Genomic DNA, 22,514 nt, shown 5'->3' with positions numbered 1-22,514 from the left:
GCACTGACATTTACTGTGGCAAAATGTCGGTCAAAAAGGCCTTGTCCACATGGCGCGATTTGACTCGCGGGCATTCCAGGTACAGGTGACCTCATTGAGCCGTCCACATGCACTATGCGCCGTATTGCGGCGAGACACGCGTCATCTGGATAAAGCAATGTTGAAAACACCGTCTCTTACTATGTTTAATCCTAAAATGAACACTGTATTAGCACTGCAGGCGAAATTGTCTTAACCTACCAAAATTAACTAACTTGTACAAAAGCTATTTGGTAGACCTTTATAGGCTTGTTATAGGTGTTTATACACCCATATAACAATATTATATTACCTATAACTCAACACAGAGCTGTAATAATTAAGGGCGGACATGCTCAGCGTAGGTCAAAATGGAGCTTTTATTGTATTTTCAAAGCATGATCCTGGACATTTCTTAAACGTTGTAGATAATCTATTTATATAATTTTGAATCCTTATTATCCTTTATATTTATTTTAAACATTTGATGACTGCATAAAGTATTTTTATTACATAAAATAGTATCCTTTTAAACCTCTTGCTCTAATGTTTTAGAATATTGTCATATTTCAGTAAGTACATGCATGTGCAGTGGTGTTAAGATTTTTTCCATTTATTAATTTTTAAACGCATTTATAAAACCACTCGTATAATTTATGTCGACATTATAATAGTGAAATATTTACGATAAAAAATTATATTGATAATCTCTGTGATCCCAAATTTGACAAGAATTAGGCATTATATTATTCAAAAAATGGGCAAGATTTACACATTTGAAGATAATTCTAAAGATACTAATTATAAGCTATGTCTTTGATCGTTCAAGTGTGATAAACATCCTACGAATAATGATTGCTTTATAATAATTATTGACCTAAGAATAAGATAGTGTTTAATCTACAACGTTTAATAAATGTCCAGGATCATGCTTTGAAAATGCAATAAAAGCTCTATTTTGACCTACGCTGAGCATGTCGCACCTTAAGCAAGTGCAGATTTTACATGTTATAAAATTGAACAATGCTTAATAGAGGACGACGCTCATTACTGACAACTAGATTCCTCAATTTAAATTTCTTCACTCCTTGCTGATATAACAACCTCAACATTTTCCGCTAGTTTTTGCGAATTATCGAAAACCTTCTCAAATGACTCGCTAAACTCTACTACACCTATGTTTTCCCTTATAATTTATTGGGCTGTCTAACATTTTTTTAAATTTTATTTACAATCTTCTTGGATTATTTCTCTTGTATTTTTATACGTCTCACTTCAAGGTACCAATTTAAAATCAATCAAACAGAATATTCTGTCCCATCGAACAATGAATAGACGATCAAACGGACAGCGATAAAGTTGAGAATATAAACAACTACGCGAGACCCTGAAGAATTACACATCTATTGTGTGTTACTCAAGCGAAAGGGTATCAACTGGCAACCCTAATAATATTCCGTAAATTTCAAAGGGCGGTAAAATAGGCGGGCGGGTGGTGGAACCGGATAATGCGCGAATTCGGGCGCCCCCGAATGTCCCAATTAAAAGCTCGGAAATAATTTACAACTTGACGGACAATCAAACTCAACTCGCGGAGGTGTTCCGATTTATTGAACGGACGCTGTGGGAATTTTATCCACTTAACAGTTTATATAAGTCAATCTCATGGTATAAAAAATCGGCTTCTCTCAAATTTGCTAGGTACCTACATAGTACATATTATGTAGTTACCAATTCCTATACAAAATTAAAATATCTCTTTTCATTTCAATAATTTCATAACGGGTTTTTCAATAAATTATTTACCTAACCAAATATTTCCTTATAATATAGGTACCTACACACTACGATAGACGAATTATTATACATTCCATCATTTTATTACCACGTTTTTATTAGCTCGTATTCTTGTTTGTCCAGTACAAATTTTTTCTTGTTTGTCCAAGATTTGTATTGGACGATTGAAGATTTTTAACTAAGTTCCCGACTAGCTGGACATTTGAAACTTTTAGAATATATCAGAACAATACTTTTAGCCATTTTTAAGCAGAATTGAATTCATTTTCAGTTAGTTCTGTTTTGTATGGAAGGTTATTTCGAAAAAAATTCGTAAAAAGTAAAACACTATTATTGGTTGCTAAGGGGGTCCTAGCAACTAAATTATTAATATAGGTATACGTGCGTTACTATGGAAATCAATATGAAATGTCAGAATGACATTTCAGTATTCTATATTTATATGATTCGTTGAAAAGTTCTTTTTATCTTGTAATTATTTCGTTATGAATTCCTTAAAAATATATTTTTCAGAAAATTAATAATATAAGACCGATTCCAAACCATTCGCATTAGATAATCATTATGTGAACAGCGCTCGAAATGGGATATTTTACGAACCGGAGCGCCCGATAATTTTACGAAAATATTATCATAGTTCTCTAATAGTCTGTGTATTTTATAAAAATAAGTGTGTAAGATTTTTTGTCATATGGCTTTCTAGCTCAGACGCTCAAATTAATATGTCCACGAGACGGAGCGATAATTTTGAGGATTTTATGAACCGGGCCGGCGCTCCGGTCATTTCGAGCCCTGTTCACGTCTACATTTTTGTTTATTAGTTTTATGAATTATAATCAAATTTTGAATATATTACGTAATATGAATTTTATAAAGACCTATATACCTTCTTAAAATAGATACCTCCCTATCTAGTAGTTTTGTATTTACGACTTCAATAACATCAATAGTGTAAACTTCCATATTCGCTCATAATCGGAACATATTATGAACCTCCACATGGTGGAAGTTATAAGAATGGATATAAGCCACTCGCATTAGGTTCTTGCGCTGGATAAAACACATGTCGGAAAAACGCCTTTTTTATTAAACCTATGGCTTCATCGACGGCCACTCTATCAAAATTTAAAATAAGAGTGTAATAATACCATACCTAAGCTTCACGGTGAAATTGTTGGTACAGCGATCATATCTAAATCCAGACAAAGATTCGTGCTATTTTTGTATTTGATCCAGTACAAGAACCCAATGGGTTGCGTTAATGGCCTCAACACTGTGATATGGCTGTCCACATGCTTCACTTATTAAAAAACCAACATGCTTAATACATATAACAAATACTGTCAGATTAACACGTTTTGTTTTCCTCTTTGCAGATAAACCATTACTGAAGAATGGATACTAAAGACCCGTCCAAAGACAAGCATAAAACAATGAACAAAGAAACACCCAAAGAACTACATCCTGGAGTTTTGGGAACAGTTAGGATATCCAAAAGCGACGAAGCAGTAACCAATACGGCATCTGTTTCCAAAAACAATAGTATAAAATCAGAAAAAGATGTAAGATTTGCTATCACGCCAATCCTATCTATAGAGCCTGAAAAATCATTTGAGAAGGAAACAAAAAGCAACAATAAAGAAAATAAACATTCAGAACGAGGACTAGAAAAAGACACTAAAAGTAATAAAGAAATAAAACTATCCAAAGCACTGGACGGTTCAAAAGATGGAATCGATAGACAAGATTCAAGACTAAGCGTAGGATCTCCAAAGGTACCCAGAAAATATTTTACCAATTGGAGACAGGCGTGTGATAAGACAAAAGATAGAACTAAGGAACTTCTGAAAAGGTGGAGGACGCTTCCCGAAAGCGACGGCCCGATGGAGGATTTAGATCTTGAAATTGAACTGCACGAAGATAAGGAAGCGACAAAAGGACATGGATGGAGTGTTCACGTCTGGAGTAAGTTTCACAATTAAATTCCAACTCAAATTAATATATCTACCACAAATACAGAAATTGGTACCTGTGACTAGCAATATTAGGATGGAGTACCAACTCTGCTAAAAAACAAACTACTTATATCTTCATTGTTTGAGTATTTTTTTTCTTTCCAGAATAATAATTGGCCGTAAATTAAGTTTTTTATAATAATTACTAAAATAGTTAAAAATAATTTCTTTTTTATAGTGGGTGTAACCAAAAAGAAAATATAGGGTGAGCCAACAAATCCTTTGACAAAAAAAAACCTTTCTTGACATTCACAGCAACTTGGGTAAACCGATACAGCATCGACGGTGGCGATGGTGGAGATTCGGGTGACGAAGAAGATCTTCCGGAATCTCTCAGCCAACTTCAGCTGGATAAGATGACGCTGTTTTTCACGGAATTACTCGACTTGGACCATGATGATTTAGTCAGTGAACAGGACTTCGAACACTTTTGCGAGGTACATAATATGGCATTATTTTTTCCCTTAAACTTGACAACCAAAAATAGATTTGATTTTAAAAGCTCACAGTATTTTTCACAGACGGTCAAATTATTTTTCGAGCCCTGAATCACATAAAGTATTTCACAAAAGCAACTATGCCGAAATAACTATAACACTTCTAATAAAGAATTACTCGAGTGTAAAGTGAAATCAACGAGTGGGTGGTGGAGAGGGACAAATTCAAAAGAAAACCAACGGCTACTCACATACAGCATACATAAAATGCACAAAGTTATGGCACCTCTGATCAGGGTAGATCATTTAGGTGTGCCTATAGGTGGAACACCCACGATGGCCGCGTGGCCTATAACATCGTGGGTTCCAGGTTCGAATCCTGGGTCGGGCAAGTACACATTGTTTTTCAATTTATGTATAAGTCAAAATATCGTCTCTGTTCTGGCAGAACACACTAACTGGAGAATACTAGTTTTGAGTAATTTGACTTTGAAGTTGTTAAAATGTTTGAAATGGTCTATCGTGTGAGTTTATTAAGTAATCGTAAAAGGGATGACTTTAAAATAAAGACTGTTTATTTATTAAGAAGGTTTCCAGACGGTTAGTGTCTTCTGCCAGAACAGTGACGATATGGCACTAATAGGTTGAGCAAGTGGCTGACATCCATTTCTCTTAAAAACAAGATCTGTTAATACAAACCTCTACTCTGTGGAGGCCCATATGGTCTTATTAGGATCGGACATGGTCGAATATAATAATAATATATATGCTGAATTGTGTTATTTTATGACAGTATAACAATCAAAAAAATAGTGGAATTGTGTACCTAGTGGTTTCAATTGGGAATACAACTGTCCAATTCCTACAAGTAGCCATAAAGGATCTATTGCGTGTTGTAGTTCTCATTTGTCTTTTTTTTCCACAGAAATTGGCGCATTTTGCTGACTGGTCAACCAATTCGCCTGAATTCAATATTTTACTGGAAGTAAAATATGAGTTTATAGAGAACTTTATAAATCCCCTGCCTGCTCAGTAAGTGGTAAATAATTTCAAATGCACTTAATCCTGTATTCACCATCACCAGACTTTGACAGTTCACAGCGTCGAGATTATGAACACCTACATAGACTAAGGTTTGCAAACATGAGATCGGTACCTATCTAACGAATCCCATAATCCGGGGATTGAGCTGAATCAAATACTAACAGCCTAGTATATGTAAATCATTCTACAGTGGCACCAAGGGAACAGAAAAAGCGACTTGTAGTTGTAGTGGTATTGTTTGTTAGCATTAAGCCAGGCATTGCAGCAAGCAATTCCAATACATACGCGTAACACCTATGGTGCCACTGTAGAATGATTTACCAATACTACTGCTTATGTGGTCTCGAACCTGCTATTTAGAATCTAGTAAATTTAATAATATGATGTAGGTATATGCTTCATCACTTTGCACTCCGGCTCTAGGATGAAAATAATGTACTTAATATATTCTAAAAATATTTTTTTCACATATATTATTATCTGTCTATTTATTTATTACTACATAATTATATTAATACAAGTAAATATCATTTTAATCTAATTTTATGCGAGGTAATCAGGCAAAGAGGCGTATCAGTATAGTAAAGATTGCAAAAAAGTGGAAAGTTATGAAACGTATCTTTACTTAGGTACATAAAAGTGAAATATTATTATTCTATATAACTGTTGATCACTAATAGGTTAATAGGTTAATAAAATTTAGCTTGCCCACTTCACAAGCAAACAATGACAGTAAATGTTTTGTATTGAAAATATTCTGCCAATAGAATTAGGTTAAATTTTAAAAAAAAAATTAGCATCAATATCAGGACAATGCGTGACAAAAAATTATATACATTATATTTCTCAAAATACCTCTTACGATTTCAAAATAACCGATTCTATTCCTTTGAATAGGTATAAAGACAAGGCGTATTGGAGAAGGTTATCGTCAGGGCTGCCACCAGAGACGGTTGATTGTGAATTATGGTTGGCACGATGGCCACTTTTGCTGCCGGCATGTGGACGGTTTCAGCGACTGCCACTATTCCTGCAATACTTCTGCAAAATACTGTTCGGCGTTATGAACCAAAGCGGTAATAACATAATACATTCTGCATGTGAAAGCAAAAGGGAGACAAGGTCAAATAATGCATATACATAATATTATGTGTAAGTCCGGTCATGCATAGATAATCGTTTTGCCTGGGACATGGTCATAAATCAGAACCACAGGCAATGTTGCAACTCTCTTCCACACACGCAAGCGGGACTTCCTGTGGCAGTACATTAAGTTACATGTGTTTTGTGAGTAAAAACAAAATCACTTTGACAAATTCGACATGTTGCAGTCGAGACAAGTTTCTATGTGTGATCATGCTAAAGGAGAAAAGAGACAACTCGAATCAACGCCACTGAAGTAGTACCTTTCTGATAGAAAAGTAGAAATTCACATAGAAAGTTATCCAAAAGTTCTCTAAAAATCTTTTGGCTCTTCTGAATAGTAACTAATAATTTTAAACTTATCTTTCTTGTCCTTTCATAAATGTTACTTTTACTAAACATGGACAATTGTAAAATCCAACTCAATAACAGCTATATTAATAACGTTATTATAATTAATAATTATTTTAAATCAACTGAGGATCTTAAATGTAATAAAACAGCAAACCATATTATAATTTACCTTATATTAATAAGTGATGTAATTGGTGGTTTTATTCTTGCAATTAAACATCCAAAAAGACCTGGATTTAATTCCCACTTGATTCATTATAATTATTATGTTGATTTCAAAATTAACTTGTATGTACTAGAAACATACATAATATTATGTAAATAGTTTCATTTATTTACACTTGTTCCTAAGTCCTGAAGACTAATTTTGAAAATGGAATTTGTTTATAGGATCAGGCAAAATCAGCCGGCAGGAGTTGAGAGCTTTCTACATGTCAGTCGTGGGAATATCCTCTTTGAGATGTGATGAGATCATGGATACAGCTTACAACTTATTAACTAGCGTAAGTAATAAGTGATAATTTATGAAATAACATGACGTAAACACAACAATATAACAAGTTCAACAACACTCTTGCATTCTATTAAAATATTTATCGTTCCTATGGTAAATTGAATGATTAATAACAATTCGACGGGTAAGGTTTTTCAAATTTACGCAGTTGCTGCAATAAGAATCTTACATTCTTAAATCTTGTGTACCTATACTAAAATAATAATATGCTAACGTTGTACATAAACAAAACTAAAATATAACGTTGCAATAAACTGAAAAACTAACATTCATTTTGTTCATTGTTGCAAAAAATAATTTACATAGTTAACTCTGCTCGGTAAGGAATCCAATCCCGAGCCAAAATTCTGATCCCGGGATTTCGGGATTACAATTTGACAATCCCGGGATTGGCATTTTTTTCCATTGTTAATATAAAATTTTTATATTTACAAATAACATTGATAAAATCAGTCAAAAATACATCTAGTATAATTGATACTATTTGAAACATTTATTGTTAATATTGTATATGGGCATTTTCGCCAAAGTTTGTACATGTTTGAAATTTGGGTAATATTATTTTTTCACTCAAATTAACCATTTTTATATAGCTAGCAGATTCCTTGTTCTATTGCTGAATTGATGATAGCAATTTTTCAGCAAAATATTGATTAATACAATATTTATATCATTTTTATTATGAAATTGGGCATAATAAGTTTCCGTTCCGTGACTACGAAACTTAGCTTTTAAAACATGAATGAAACACTTTTTATCACTTAAAAGAGCTCTATTAGATTAAAAAAACCATACACTTCAAAATAAAACTACAAATAGTCAAAAAATATTATTGAATTTTAATTCTTGGGCACATTTCGTTCCCCTCCGTTACCCTATGTCTATAATGGCAGAGCATTTTTCCTTTAGTATTTGAAAAAACCAATCAATGTTCGTTCTGCTATTTTTTTAAAGACAATAATCACTTTTACTAAATTTTATTGGAAAAATAAATAAGTTTCGTTATTTAATAATCAAATGAAAAATAGTTAACGTTCAACTTTTTTGGGGACATTTTCGGAATGGAACGAAATGGTAACGGAGTGTAATTTGTAAAGCTTAAGTTACATGTTACTATAAAAACAAATTTTTGTTTTATGAAATTTATTTGAATTTTTTGATAGACAGATAAATATTCAACGTGCGTCAAAATAACAAAACAAATCAAACTTAATCACTAAAATAGACATATTTTATAATAAATTTCACAATACTTGTAAAATAAGGTAGGTAATAATTTTGACACACTATACATTACCATAACTTTATTTGGCATTTATATTATTTGTAACTCAGATAAAAAATATTTTTAAGCAAATTAACAATATATGAAAAAAAAAATCAGCAAGGGATTCAGACGCGAGTTCCTAGCGCGGCACGGAGTATATAACTTTTACGAAAATAATTATAGTCAAACTCGGTTATTACGATCTCGGACATAGCGAGATCTCGGATGTAATAACGAAACATTTGTTGACAATTGGTTTATGATTTTCGCCATACATTTAATTTTTTCACTGTTATAACGAGCAACTTATCGGATATACCGAGCTAAAATACTGTTAATGTGTCGACCGTTTTAAAACATTTCGACCCTAAGCAATAAAATCCGATTGGACAGGATGCCGCCGGGGTCGGATTACGTTTATGACACTAGTAAAGTGTCTAAGTACCTACCTTATTGGTGTTTCACCGACAATAATAAAAAAGTATCCACGCATATGGTTGAAAAATCCAAGGTTTGTGAAGTCCGTAGGTACCTACCAGCGTTAATTACAATAAACAACTTCTTTTGTAGTTTATGAATGCCATGCTCGTTTCGGGGATTTTTACGATGGTTTCCAAATTTTTTATTTTCGACTTTTTGTGTAATGTGACATGCTCATTTAAAAATACCTATTCTCTGATATAACGAGTAACGCTTATAACAATCAAATTCAGTCGGTCCCATCTTCCTCGTAATAACCAAGTTCGACTGTATGTTGTCTTGAAATTTACTTGTATTCATCAACATAAAATGTAGCTATACAGGTTGATTGTAATCAAGACGTACTTTTCTGACATTTCGCGAATACCTACAGTTCCAGGTATTAAATCTAATAGGGTACACATTTCTGTTAAACGTGACAAAAAAATACTTTTTCATACATTTTTATAAATTTCTATGCCTAAAATGTATGGAGAAGTTTTAAAATTTTGGTGGCGTATAACAGAAAGAGTATGACAGAGCCAGTGCCTGTCTCGCAATTATTTCAGTCTGGTGTTTTTTCTTTTCCTTCTGTTGTTTTTTTTTATCTCCATACTTTTATGTGCGCTATTTTTGCGTATTCAGACATATCACATACTTTTTTAATCTTTATTATATTATTATATTATAGTCAGGTTATTTTCTATATTTTTTAATGAAAATATTTTTGTTTTTCATACGAACAGACAAAATAAATTTTTTTATAATCTATGAAGAACTAAACACACACTGTAAACCCAACTTTATGCATGCCATTTCGTTACTTTTACATTCCACATATACGTTACCACCAATATAGTTTCGGAATGGAAGTAACGGATTCTGTTTCAGAAGTGTTTGAAGCCAAAATTTAGCTTAGTTTTATTGTTAAACCTGCGATATGTTTTATTATATCTGTAGTATGAAAGATAAGCTCCATATGTGTAGTATGTGAAATAGAAATATGTGTTTTCTTACCTTATAAATCGTGGTAACAGTAGTGGAACTTCTTAAATGACCAACCCAGAAAGCAACCTGTTCCGATAGCGATACCGACACACACCAACAATTTAAAGTGTACATGGCGATCAGTGTTATACAAAAATGTTGCTAATTAAAAAAAAAACATATTTATAGTGAAAATTTTTCGCCTTCATGCTAAAATCGTGGTAACGGAATGTGGAGTTCCACTTTTTCAAATATCCTGGGACACACTTTAAACGTGATTTTTTTTCAATATTGGTACAAATTTACGAAAAAACTATATATTTTCCAAAAATATATAATGTAAGCTGTTGAAAACACTACGAATTTAATTTTACACACTCAAAATTAATGACGAAATCAGACTTTGTTTATTTGAATTTATGGGTGGGACATGGTAAAATCGCACTACCTTTCGATCTAAATAATCAATTAAAAATATATACAGGTCAGATAGTTGTATTTAACTGATTGAATAGAGTAAATTAATAAATTTGCATGTTAAAAGTACATAACTTTCCAACATTTTATAATATAATAACTATGAAAAAATCAATCAAAGTCATGGGACATGCCAAAAACGCAATGTACAAACTTTGGCGAAAATGCCCATATGTTCAATCTTGGAAATACATAAGTTTAATGGATTAAATAATATTGTAATATAAATAATGTGAATTTAATATGAGATTGCTGTTTCTGATAGTAAAGAATTCATGAATGGGTTAGCGAGATTTAAAATAGTAAAACAAATTATGGTGTACTTATGGCCTTTCCGCTTCATAAATCTAATTAATCAGCCAAATATGAAACTGCCGTAAACCGTATGAGATCATGGTGGAATTACTTTGTTAATAGTGCGAAGCATTGTTTTTTTCCAATCTTTCCCATTTTCATTAATTTATGTGAAAAAATAAAATGAAGCGGCAACTTATACATGGGTATAAATCAAACTTCATTCAAACTCAGTTTATTTCTAATGTAGTTATTTGTTAAAAGTATTTTTTCTGTTATATTTTCGTTTTTATTTTATTTTCTATAAAAATTGATAAAAAAATCAATCCCGAAAGTTTCGGGATTATGTTTACCAATCCCGGGATTATCGGAGTATCGAAAACAGTTCGGGATCCCGGGATTGGAATCCCTAGTCTTTACTGATTATGTAAAATTTGGCGATAACTATCAAATAATCTAATCATGACTCGTGGCATCAAATAATAATCAAAATAAATGTGGGGCAAAAAGTGTATTATTAAAAATTGATCAAGATATAACGAATTCACACCCGCCAGAGTCGCGATGAACGAAGATTACCTGTATTGAAAAAATATGTTGATCGGTGGTTACTCAGTGGAAGACATTCGGCCATAGACTCTAACACTGATAAAAGGAATCGAGACAATTTGCCTGACGAGAATTGGACTGAACTTTTGAAATCACCATTGCTACCACAAAGGGCGGGCTGACAGGGCTCTAGCCTGGGGGATCGACTAGATAAGTGAGATAAACGCACATCACAAATTTGCTCTAATCGTAAAAAAATCGCCTGCGGCGCTAATTTCCTTCAAGCGTATTAACATTTTAAAATATGTGTTTGTGTAATTGCATTTTTTGGTTAATGATTGTTAATACACTGAATACCCTTAATTTTACCTCGAACACCATTTAAAAAACACTACTATATAGTGTCACACTGCCTTTAACTTTAGTGATAGGTAGGTAACATTCTTGAATCTTGTGTATCATCGGTATTGAATAAAGTAATATATTAAGTAAAGTTTTAAGTTTACGTCAACTACGTAATCGTACCATTGAGTAAGTGAGTATCCAGATTGTTACAAAACAAACTAATAATATTTTTCTTAATCCACAGAATGAACGGTTACCATTGACCTTTGAAACGTACAAGCGTTGCTATTGCAACTGGCTGTGCGGAAAGAACCCAAACGGACCCGGCCAATGGGCGGTCGTACCTCCGCGGGGCCCCCTCTGCAGGGAGCCCTTTCCCGTCGACTACAGCGCTCTGAACACCGATCCGGCGCATCTCGAAAAATATACTCCAAATAATAAATCTAATCGCCACTCGGTAATTGTTTAACAATGAAAAATGTGGGGATAGATCGCTGACAACTCTTGAACAGTGGATATCAATGTGATGACAAATGTGAGATTTTCAATTACATTTAAAATAAGTTTAATTAAGATTAAAGGTTGTCTCACAACGATATCATGAAAAATTATATACATATAAAATTCTAAGATATATCAAACATATAACTTCTGAAAGTGACATTTGAAGATAATCAACAGTTCCTAACAGTCCAATTCTTCAACAAGTCAATCAAAATTCAATGAGGTAATCCTAACAGCTTTTCAGACCACGATCAATACTTCTTCCAATGTACCTTTCGCTCAATAATTTTCTCTCTGGCAAGACATAATGCATCATTTCACTCCCTCTCATTTGTTCAAATAATAATAATTGTATAATTCCCACCATGTATAACCTCTTCCAACAGTGTCGAAGGCTGTCAACTTGTTCTTTCACCTTTTCTCTTGAACTGATAATGTTTTTCTTTGCTGAGACATTATTTCAACAGGCATATACAAAAAAAAATAACACCAAACAACACACTTACATACATGCATCTGGAATTCATCACAATGATGTCAAGCATATTGAATGTACCTATCCAAATAAATTGTATTTTTGAATATAATATGATTTTAATTTAATTTTGAATATTTCAGACATAAATTGCGAGAAATATAAACGTAAAACAAGGAATTAAATATACTAAAATAAAAGAGGTCTGCAGCAACCACACGCAAATAGTAGAAAAATGTGAATTTCAGGTACTTACATAAAATCGGGGTTCTTTTTTTTTTAAATTAATTTATTACAAAACACCCTTGCTTTTTCTACTGTATTAAGTTTATCAAATTCTCATTTTTGAATTATTTATGAAGTATAGGTAAACATCAGATAATCTTTGCCACTATGATAAAATATGGTAATGTATATTTCACTTTCACGCCCAAAACCAAGGGCCACAAGTTCTTGAATAATAAATAAAAGTGTTAATTGCTATCATCACTAGCACGGAAGCCGAGGCGGGTCACTAAAACCCATCCTGAGTGAACGGTGTCGTAACCGCTAACCGATCAGCAATTATCCGAACCAATCTGTTGCGTAGGTGCCATGCTGTGGTTGCAGTAGTGTTTCTATCTCTCTACTAAAAACACCAATTTTAATAGCTGCATATTGAACTCTTATGAATTTTGAACCCAACAGCAACTAAAACAATTAATTGCATACTACTAAATCAGCATGTATTTTAAAGAAAGAAATTCAAAAACCATTAAAAATGCTAAAGGAAAAAGAAAATAAATAAAAACAATGTGAAATTGAGACATGCAAGGTGATTTACTAGTTAACCTTATCACTGCCAGCCAATTTTTACTAGGTGGACACTTGTAGGCCAGCTATTTTTGGAAAAAAATAAAGCCCTTAAAAAATATGAAATAGGAACAGGATGATAAATATTTGTGAAAACTTACCAAATCAACATATTTCTCGAGTTTATCGTGAATATTTTCACACTAAAATGATAAATATTGTTTACAAAATATACACAAATAGTTAATTTATTTCGACAGACCTCCATTACTACTTGATTAAAATATTATACTGATTAGGAATAACAACCCAGGACAGGAGTCACGAAATCCTAAAATTCTAACATTTTAAATCCCTGGATTGTATGATGAAAAAAGTGAACACGATGCAAACCCAAATAGGAGGAATATAATATACATCTCAATTTCATATTTTTTACTTCTCTCCTTTTTCCTTGAGACCACAGAATTTAGTGTGTCAATTAAAACAGCACAACTTTTAGAATGGCAATTTATTTATAATAACCAATACCCATCGCAAGACAATTCTCGTGAAACGAACTGCTTATTTCCGTATGAGACAGCCTTTAATTGGTAACTATATTATATACTACTACAATTATTATTGCACTAAATTTAGATAATAAAATATAGAAGTAAACAATTGAGCTTCATAGATTTTATAGTACTTACCTATTATGAAATGGCCATAATATTAAATTATTACAATGCATTTAGATACTTTAGTCGCAAAAGAATAATATAGATAATGTTATTTAATAGAAGAAATAATATTGAAATTGTTAATATTCTGGGTAACCTTAGATAGCAATGCACCAAATACATGCAAACTGAAGCCATTTTGTACCGGAAAAGGGAGTAATCAGTTGACTCCCCGCCAAGATACCTGTTTAAAAAGATTCGGCTATGGTTAAAGTATTCAACAAATATAAAGTTTTTATAGCAAGATAGTTAACATAATTCAAAATTCGTTGTTTCTTGATTAATTCGAAATTCCTGGTTAATTCAATAACTGAAAATTCGATATTGACAACATTCTTCTTTTATAGATGGAGCCTAAACATATAAAATGATTCTTGTGTAACCTGTATATTTGTTGCATATAAAAATGTCACTTACAACAAACTGGAACTAGGAACAGTGATTTTCGCAGGGAAATCACCTCTGTATGGAAAAAAATTCAACATCCTTGAGTAAAATTAACTAAGTGTTAGATTTTACCGAAATCGTATATTAACATACATTTTTGTAATCGGTAACTCGATTTCTATTCAAAATCTCTACAGCCATTGATTTAAAATCAATGATTTATTCTGTCACATGAATATGAAAATTAATTTATATGAATATAAAAAATGCAATTTTAAACAATAGTTATTAACGATAAGTTAGAATTCATAGAATTCAATGTAAATACTCACATAGAGCTTATACGTAACTAATTTTTCACTCCGTAATTAATATTTGTAATATTGTATCACGTAAATATTTCATGATTTGTGCATATCAAAATTTAACACTTAAATCACTGCCAATATCGATGTTAAAAAATATATAATACTTCTATGACAAGAGATATTGCTTCTGGTGCACGAATAATCAAAAATTTATGCCACAGAATTATTATTACGAACAAACCTTTAATTTATATTATTAAAATATATCTAAAAGACTGTTATATTTTAAGATGTTTATGGGAGTAAAATTATAATGCTTACTGTTACATTTAACTGACATGTCTTTGTTTTTTTCTTGGATATATTTAATTTATTTCAAATTTTAAAACATATTTGTACGGCAATCGTGTGATATTAAAAATTATATTACTATACAAAAATAGGCAGCTATTCATTTTTACAGCTAACAATAATATTCTTCAAAGAAAATCAAATTAAATATTGTCCATTTCAGAAAATTTTATTTCATGAGTATTAATTTTAGTAAACCATTTCTTTTAGTCAACGAATAATTCACAAGATTTGAGAATGTTACATTCCATATAATATAAAACATACATAACATGAAAACACCTCAGATATAATATACCTGCTAGAAAAATTCAGATTTGCAAAAATAAGACGCCGTACGGAATTTGAACCAGTATATCCACGGGTATCACGTCAATATGCTTTAACCAATTATGCTACAGGCCTCCTACTTAATTACGATAATTAAAACTTGTAGGTCCTATAATAAATTATACGAGTACGGATATACGGGTTCATATCTTGTCGGGCGTAATTTTTTTTTCAAATGTGATTTTTTCTAGTAGGCATATAAATATATCTGAGGTGTTTTCAAGTTGCGTATGTTCAATATTAATTTTAGTTTGTGGATGACTGGTTGTTCATTTAATGAATAAAACTATATGAAAACATTTTGGAATAGGGTAATAAATAATTATAATATTTGCAAGAATTCAGAGAGTAATAATTCTACAGACGTTTTACTTATAGATTATATTTAACATTCATAGTTTTACTTTTACCTTGATGAGCTTAACTCTACTAAGTCAATCAAACTTCACATTCATATCTCTTCATAACGGTAGGATTATCATAATTCAGCTTTTTGCTACCTATCGCAAACATTTAATATGTCGAGTAGTTTGGCAAATAAACAAGTTTAGCTGCAAGTCTGTAAATATTTCATGACTTGGTTTTTTTTAATGTCTACCAATCAATGCAAAAACTTATTAAAGTAGTGCTTCGGTATAAAGTAAACAAATACACATAAGAGATTCCTATTTAGCTGGCACCAGTGTGAATTTAGCAATTAGACTTCATAACAATATAAAAACAGGTTACTCACTGTTACCAACTTACTTTCAAATAAAACCTAACACAAAAGAAAGTTTTGGATTGCGGATTCGATCCACTACAAATAACGTTCCATCTGACTGCTTATATGCAATAGATTTGTCAGCTTTGTGACATGACCCCTTCTGCCACATTTATTTTCCTATCATTACTTTCTTCACAGTTGTGCCGGCTAAACAGCAGTGGCGAAGGGTGGAGGTAGACTGTGGACATCCAATATAAATAGTGCACACTCAACTTGGTCAATCACATAATTTAAATATTTTTAATCTATTATGGTTTGGTTTAAACAGGGTTTAATTGAATATTAAAAATTAATCAATACCATCTGAGATTTGTATTCTTAGGCCTTGTCCACATGGCGCGTTTTGACTTGCGCGCATTCCAGACACATGTGACCTCATTGTGCCGTCCATACGCACTCACGCCGTGACGACTATCGCGCGCGGTCGAGGTACAGGTGACCTCATTGAGGTGTCCACATATACTCGCAGCGATACACACGCCATGTGGATAAGGCCTTATGAAAACAAATAAATATGACTGACAAAGTTTAGCTTGCACTATTTATGTTGGATCTCCACAGTCTACATCCACCCTTCGCCACTGTTAAACAGTCACTTCTTAAAAAAAAGAATAGTGCATGAAAACGTCAAACCTATATGGAATAATCATCTATTCAAATACTTTTAGATTGTCATAAGCATAAGAGCCTTTTCAGATGGGACACAGGTGTCGCGCTCGTACATAATATAGGAGGCCTTTGTAATATGTTTATGAATGCCCCAGAACTAATGAGTCAACGCATAATTTCGCGTTATAAATTAGAACATAAAACTGGCTGCGGTAATAAAAACAAGTGTATCGGCGGCCTGAGAATGTAGCGGCCGACGGAAAAGTGTACCGGGCACGCGTTGACTCATTAGCTCTGGGGCGTTCATAAACATAATACAAAGGCCCCTTTATTCGAATACAAAGGCCTCCTATTTTATATCGAGCGCGACACCAGTGTCCTGTCTGAAACGGTCCTAAGTCTAGTCCGTTAATGACAAAACTTCTATTTACTTTTGCAATAAATAGATGACTAATATTATAGACCCTTGACAATACATATAAAGTTTTCACAATTTCGTAATATTATGTCATTGCAAAATGTAAAAGAGCTTGCATATTATATCGTGAATTAAATTTAACTTCATTGGGTCCATTGTAGTGATTATTGGTGTAATCAGTTCGATTTTCATTATCGGTGTAATTAATAATTAATTGTTTTGTTGGCACGATTATGCAACATTCTAAATTTGTGATATGTGTAGATTGACAATTTGCACTTTTGTAATAAAAAAAAAACAAATATTTATAAAAGTTCTTACACGATATTATATAATATTATGTATGTTACGATATTGTATATTTTAAAACACTGAATAAATTAAATAAAACCATTTTTGTTATTTCTTAATGTTTATTAAAAAAAAAAAACTCCAAACACATAAGAAGTGTTTTATTTCATTATGTACCATGTTTCCAGTAATTTTATATTGCTTATTTGTGAAAAACATCTAAATATGCACTGTAAAAATCTATTGTGTGTTAATAATATAGACAGACATGAAAAATGCCAAAATTGAGATGACATAGAGTTGCCAAACACAAAACTTTCTAGAGGCGGGTCCGATTCATAACTGTAATTTTTCAATTCACAAATAATGCAAGCCAATGCCAATGTACACTATACAGTAAGGCCTAAAATATTAATGAAATTAAACGAATAATAGAAATACCTTTTATTGCGATTTCTCCAATGTTGCAATAATAATAATACATAATAATGTATATGAGAAAAATAATTTTTGTAAGGTATGTGAATTCATTTCTTCCCAAGTACAAGAAGTCGGGGCGGGTCTAATTTGTATATTCTATCTATGACCACAGTGTTTATATCGCTGTTAACATCTATCTTCATAAATTATAATTAACAAACTCAGACGATAATTAAGTACTCGTCACTTGAACATCATATTAGTCAGTCAAAATGAAACCTTTGAATTAAGCAGTTCAAAATTTACCTCTCAATTAAATAGTTGTTCCACACATATTGTGTTTGTTCTAATATGACATAAAACCATTAAATATTAAATTCACATATTTATAACTAAATTAATATTATTGAAATATACAGTACACTCTCAGTAATCCGCCGTTATTTTTACTAGTTGAAAGCACAAAATTAAGCTCTATAATTTAACGGTATTCGATTATCAAATTCAGTAGTCCGCCGCGTATAAGTATACAACGCAGATGAGACGGTTTAGACGGGCGAAGAAAGTAATGTACCAGGGAAGAAAGTACCCAAGGACCGCATCACAATTATGCCGTGCTCCAATGCAACCGGGACATACAAACTGAAGCTTTTGGTCATAGGGAAAGCCAGGAATCCTAAGCCTAGAATATCTGCCTCACTGAACAACTGGTTGTGTCAAGTGATTTACTGTTTAATATTTAGTTAATAAACTTGGTTTATAAATATGTATAATTTAGTAAATACTTGATTTTGATTATAAATAAAACCGTAATTTGCTGGTACAAATTTCTCAAAAAAAAAAAAATTTTACAAAATACCTGTTTTAATTTTTAGCATATTTTGTATATATGCACTATAATCCGCCGCTTCCACTAATTGGACACTTGTCTGGTTTTTGGGGTGGCGGATTACTGAGAGAGTACTGTATACATTTTCAAAATATAATACAGTGTAAAAGTGCACAATAAAACCTTTATAAACAGTTCTGTCTATCAATCAATTAAGCATTCACATAATATCAATGAATAAACAGCCTTCAGAGGATAAAATTATTAATAATACGACACATCGAACTGTCTTACTCTTTCTTGTTTTCTACCTGAACTATCGATCATACAATACGATTCATAAAAGTATGAAAAATACAATGAAGGCTTTGGAAACAAAAATGGAATTTTGCTTTTCATAAAATCTTGTCAATTCAACAAAAATGTATAATTTCTTTCTTATATGTGTAATATCTTCCAAACAAAGTATTCTAAAATTTCTATAATAAAAAATAGCATTTTAGAATAGTTTTTTTCAGAAGATATACCTAAAAGAAAGAAAAATACGACATTTTTAATGACTTCCAAAATTTTACGACAATGGAAACTGTTGATTTTGTTTCCAGGCCCCTCAAATATAACCCACATTAAAGTTATTATTTTTCACAATACAATGTGGTACACTATTAGTGTAATTTAAGAGGATTTTTCTTGTCTAGTCCAAACATATCATTTATTATATTTTTGCATACATTTTACTACATTATCAACTGATTTCCGATCAGTAATATATATAGATTCACTTTTCCCGTCACCCATATTTAAAGAATGAATTGGCAATTTAAACTCAGCTTTAAAAGATCCGTGAATTTCCATGGCACCAGTATCTAAAATCTTATCAATGTTATTTAAAGCAACTCCAGCACCGGGCATTATAATTATCCTATTGGATGCTACCTTCATCAATTTCTTGATCAATTCACATGCAGAATCGGAAGCAGCAGATGTTTGTTGACCGCTCGTTAATATTCTTTCAAAACCTAATGATATAACAGTTTCTAAAGCATCAATTGGATTGGCACAAACATCGAAAGCTCTATGGAAAGTCACAGGAAAGGGAAACGCACATTGGACAATGCGTTCACAGGTTACTATATCAATTTCTCCATCGGACGTGAGTGCACCGAAGACAAATCCCTGAACCCCAGTACATTTCAACGCCTTGATATCTTCAAGGATCACCTGTATTTCATTTTCCGTGTAAATGAAATCTGAACCAGGCCGACATCTCACCATGGTGTAGAGAGAAATATCGGGGACCTGGAAGTAAAAAATGTTTGTTTGTATGTATTTGTTCTTGCCATTTCCTTTACTCTCTCTTTCTCTCTCTCCCTTATTGTGGAAGTACAATAATTGTTAAAAAAAATAATCGACAATTGAAAACTAGTTAGTATTAATAAAAATAAGTATCAAGAATTGAAAAAAAAGGGACATCGTGAAACTTAGTGCCTATCCCAGACCCTAAAAAATTAATTTAACAGTCTGTGATAGAAAATAATGCAAAGAATTTTTGCACAAAGTATCTATGGGAAAATGAATCATGAATGGAACACCAAACCATTGGTAAATTCTGTAAGGCGCAAAGACTACAATGGACGAGTCACGTTGAGAGAATGCCTTATGACAACGCACCAATGATCCTGACTGTGTGGGTGAGGATTGAAGAAGACCGAAGACCTGGAAACTAGAGAGGACTAGTGAGGGATAGGAGTCAGAGGAGGAGGTCACATCCCACACTGGGATGTAGCAACGGGAAAGAAGAAGATGTACCAACAACTATAAGTTATAACTTGAATATGTAATACTATATATGCCTCTGAGTATCCTGAAAATCTTTAAAATCCATTGAATACATAAGGCCAATAATGCAGTGTATCAGAGAAAAAGTTTAAAACCAGCATTCCAACATTTTGGTACATAGAGCTGAATTTAATATAAGTATTCAATTGTCAAAAACATAAAAAAACCAGACAATTTCACAAGCTAATTAAAAAAATATATTATATACCTATTCACTGCAATATAAAAGAAAATTAATTATCACTATAACATTACAAAACAGCCATTATTGTACTATTTTTTTATTTAACGAATAATGCACAAGATTTAAAAATGTAACATTCTATACTGAACATAATTCAGAAACGTCTCACAAACACATCTATTAGAAGATATACCGTATTGGCCATTATATTTCACCATAAATAACATGGATTAATTCTGATTGAAGCATCTTTTATTTTATATTTAATGAAATTTAAACCCAAATGAATCAGTAATGCGTCAATTACATTGAGCTACTTTACAAGCTGCTTGTTGGCGAATTTACAATCTGCCTGTAAAGTCGCCCAGTGTCATCATTGAACAAGCTAACAAACAGATTGTAAACAATCTATCGAGAAAAGTTGAATGTCAGTCAACTTTACACGCTACACGCCGGCGAGTGGGCCTACTGAGTCTGCGCAGTCGCAACCTCCCGCTAAAAAAACGAACTACGTTCTGTCAAAATAGTCATCATCACAATCGCAGTAGCTGAATCGCCCACTATTAAATTCGCCAACAAACAGCTCGTAAAGTAGCTCAATGTAATTGACACTTCAGAAAGAAGTTTTATCTTTTATATAAACTTAATCTTAAATGAACTGGTTTAAAAGCTGGAATTTAAACATATCTTAATTTTTCGTCAACGCTCAATTTTCCTTAAACCGAAAACATAGAACAAATTGAATAAATAAAAACTTATCTACATGAACGTTGGTTAACTTTGGCATCTCAATGATTTGTTGAGAGACAGTGGAATGTAAATAAAAAAAATAATACAAATATAATAAACAATAAATTCTTACTAACATTAGCTCTTATGACAGACACAAGTCCTATAGTAGGCGTAAGACCCCCTTCAGACAGAGCACTGCAAACTTCGAGACGTCCAGCCCCTCCTCCTACAGCATTCAACGCAGATTCTATGCTATCTATACACACTTCCAAAATCCTGGAAAGAAATCAATTCAAATTTAATCTTGATAGAACAGACAAAAATACTCTAACAATAATAAATTACTCAACGACTTCATGATTTTGTTATATTAGAATAATACAGCAAAATAATAACTACTGTGTGCACTGTTTGGTGTCAATGTGCATAATATATTAAGTATAATAACTTTCACTAATAATTCAGACAAAAAAAGCTTGATGATATCTAAACTAATAAAATAACACTCGCCTATCCTGTGTCAAACTCATGTTAATGCGTAAATATACAATATTTTATTAACTGTAAGTATATATTGGCTTTTAGTTTTATAACTATTAGGCTAATTTAAATTCGTGAAAACAAAAGTTTCAATATCACAACATAATAAATTGGATTTTTTTAATTTTTTAAACTAGCTGTCAACTGTCAAACTTTATTTTGACGTACCATTGATTGTACCTACCAACTTCGTACTGTTCATAGAAGCACTTTATTATTGTGTTTCGCTATTTTCATTTAAAAAATATTATATTGGATATATTATTACATTGTAATTGGGTATTCAACAGCGAAACAATAATACATCATAAATCATA

The 22,514-nt window shown here is 32.1% G+C and overlaps 2 protein-coding genes across 4 annotated transcripts in view; one reads left to right on the top strand and one right to left on the bottom strand.

The window, feature by feature from the left end:
- Positions 1-13,449, top strand: part of LOC147065338 (uncharacterized) — a 200,089-nt gene extending 186,640 nt beyond the window's left edge. Inside the window, exons 4-10 of one of the 2 annotated variants that reach the window (XR_015071738.1) lie at positions 3,192-3,780; positions 4,086-4,267; positions 5,193-5,299; positions 6,209-6,387; positions 7,199-7,311; positions 11,945-12,235; positions 12,823-13,449. Coding sequence is in view for 1 of the 2 variants with exons in the window: in XM_085956466.1 (XP_085812592.1) it covers positions 3,210-3,780; positions 4,086-4,267; positions 5,193-5,299; positions 6,209-6,387; positions 7,199-7,311; positions 11,945-12,169 (1,377 nt within the window). In the remaining variant the exon portion in view is untranslated. Of the gene's footprint in view, positions 1-3,191; positions 3,781-4,085; positions 4,268-5,192; positions 5,300-6,208; positions 6,388-7,198; positions 7,312-11,944; positions 12,680-12,822 lie in introns of those variants that run through there. The other variant, XM_085956466.1, reaches the window with a different exon arrangement.
- A 763-nt stretch (positions 13,450-14,212) lies between these two features.
- On the bottom strand, positions 14,213-22,379 carry LOC147065337 (copper homeostasis protein cutC homolog). Of its 2 annotated transcripts, XM_085956471.1 has the most exons (4): positions 22,168-22,310; positions 21,792-21,933; positions 20,124-20,201; positions 14,213-14,377 (listed from the first exon to the last, which is right to left on the bottom strand). In XM_085956471.1, the coding sequence occupies exons 1-4, from the start codon at positions 22,185-22,187 to the stop codon at positions 14,354-14,356; spliced, it is 264 nt and encodes an 87-aa protein (XP_085812597.1). In that variant the 5' UTR covers positions 22,188-22,310; the 3' UTR covers positions 14,213-14,353. The 2 variants fall into 2 exon arrangements, with proteins under 2 accessions (XP_085812597.1, XP_085812596.1); XM_085956470.1 differs by lacking the exon at positions 14,213-14,377 and having other exon boundaries at positions 17,761-20,201; positions 22,168-22,379.
- Between the last annotated feature and the right edge of the window lie 135 nt (positions 22,380-22,514).

Source organism: Rhyacophila brunnea, unplaced genomic scaffold, assembly GCF_057557595.1.
Source record: "Rhyacophila brunnea isolate RB1 unplaced genomic scaffold, BYU_Rbru_1.0 scaffold_6, whole genome shotgun sequence".
NCBI lineage: Eukaryota > Metazoa > Arthropoda > Insecta > Trichoptera > Rhyacophilidae > Rhyacophila > Rhyacophila brunnea.
Note: the sequence above shows the minus strand (reverse complement) of the source record. Positions and strands in the feature narration are given on the sequence as shown.

What these genes read in the sequence shown, in the direction of transcription:
- LOC147065337 (XM_085956470.1), bottom strand. Translation starts at nt 22,187, where the DNA reads ATGAGTTTGACACAGGATAG. An exon ending in ATGAGTTTGACACAGGATAG is followed by an intron (nt 21,934 to 22,167) that starts GCGAGTGTTATT and finishes ATTTCTTTCCAG; the next exon opens with GATTTTGGAAGTGTGTATAG. An exon ending in TGTCTGTCATAAGAGCTAAT is followed by an intron (nt 20,202 to 21,791) that starts GTTAGTAAGAAT and finishes TTTTACTTCCAG; the next exon opens with GTCCCCGATATTTCTCTCTA.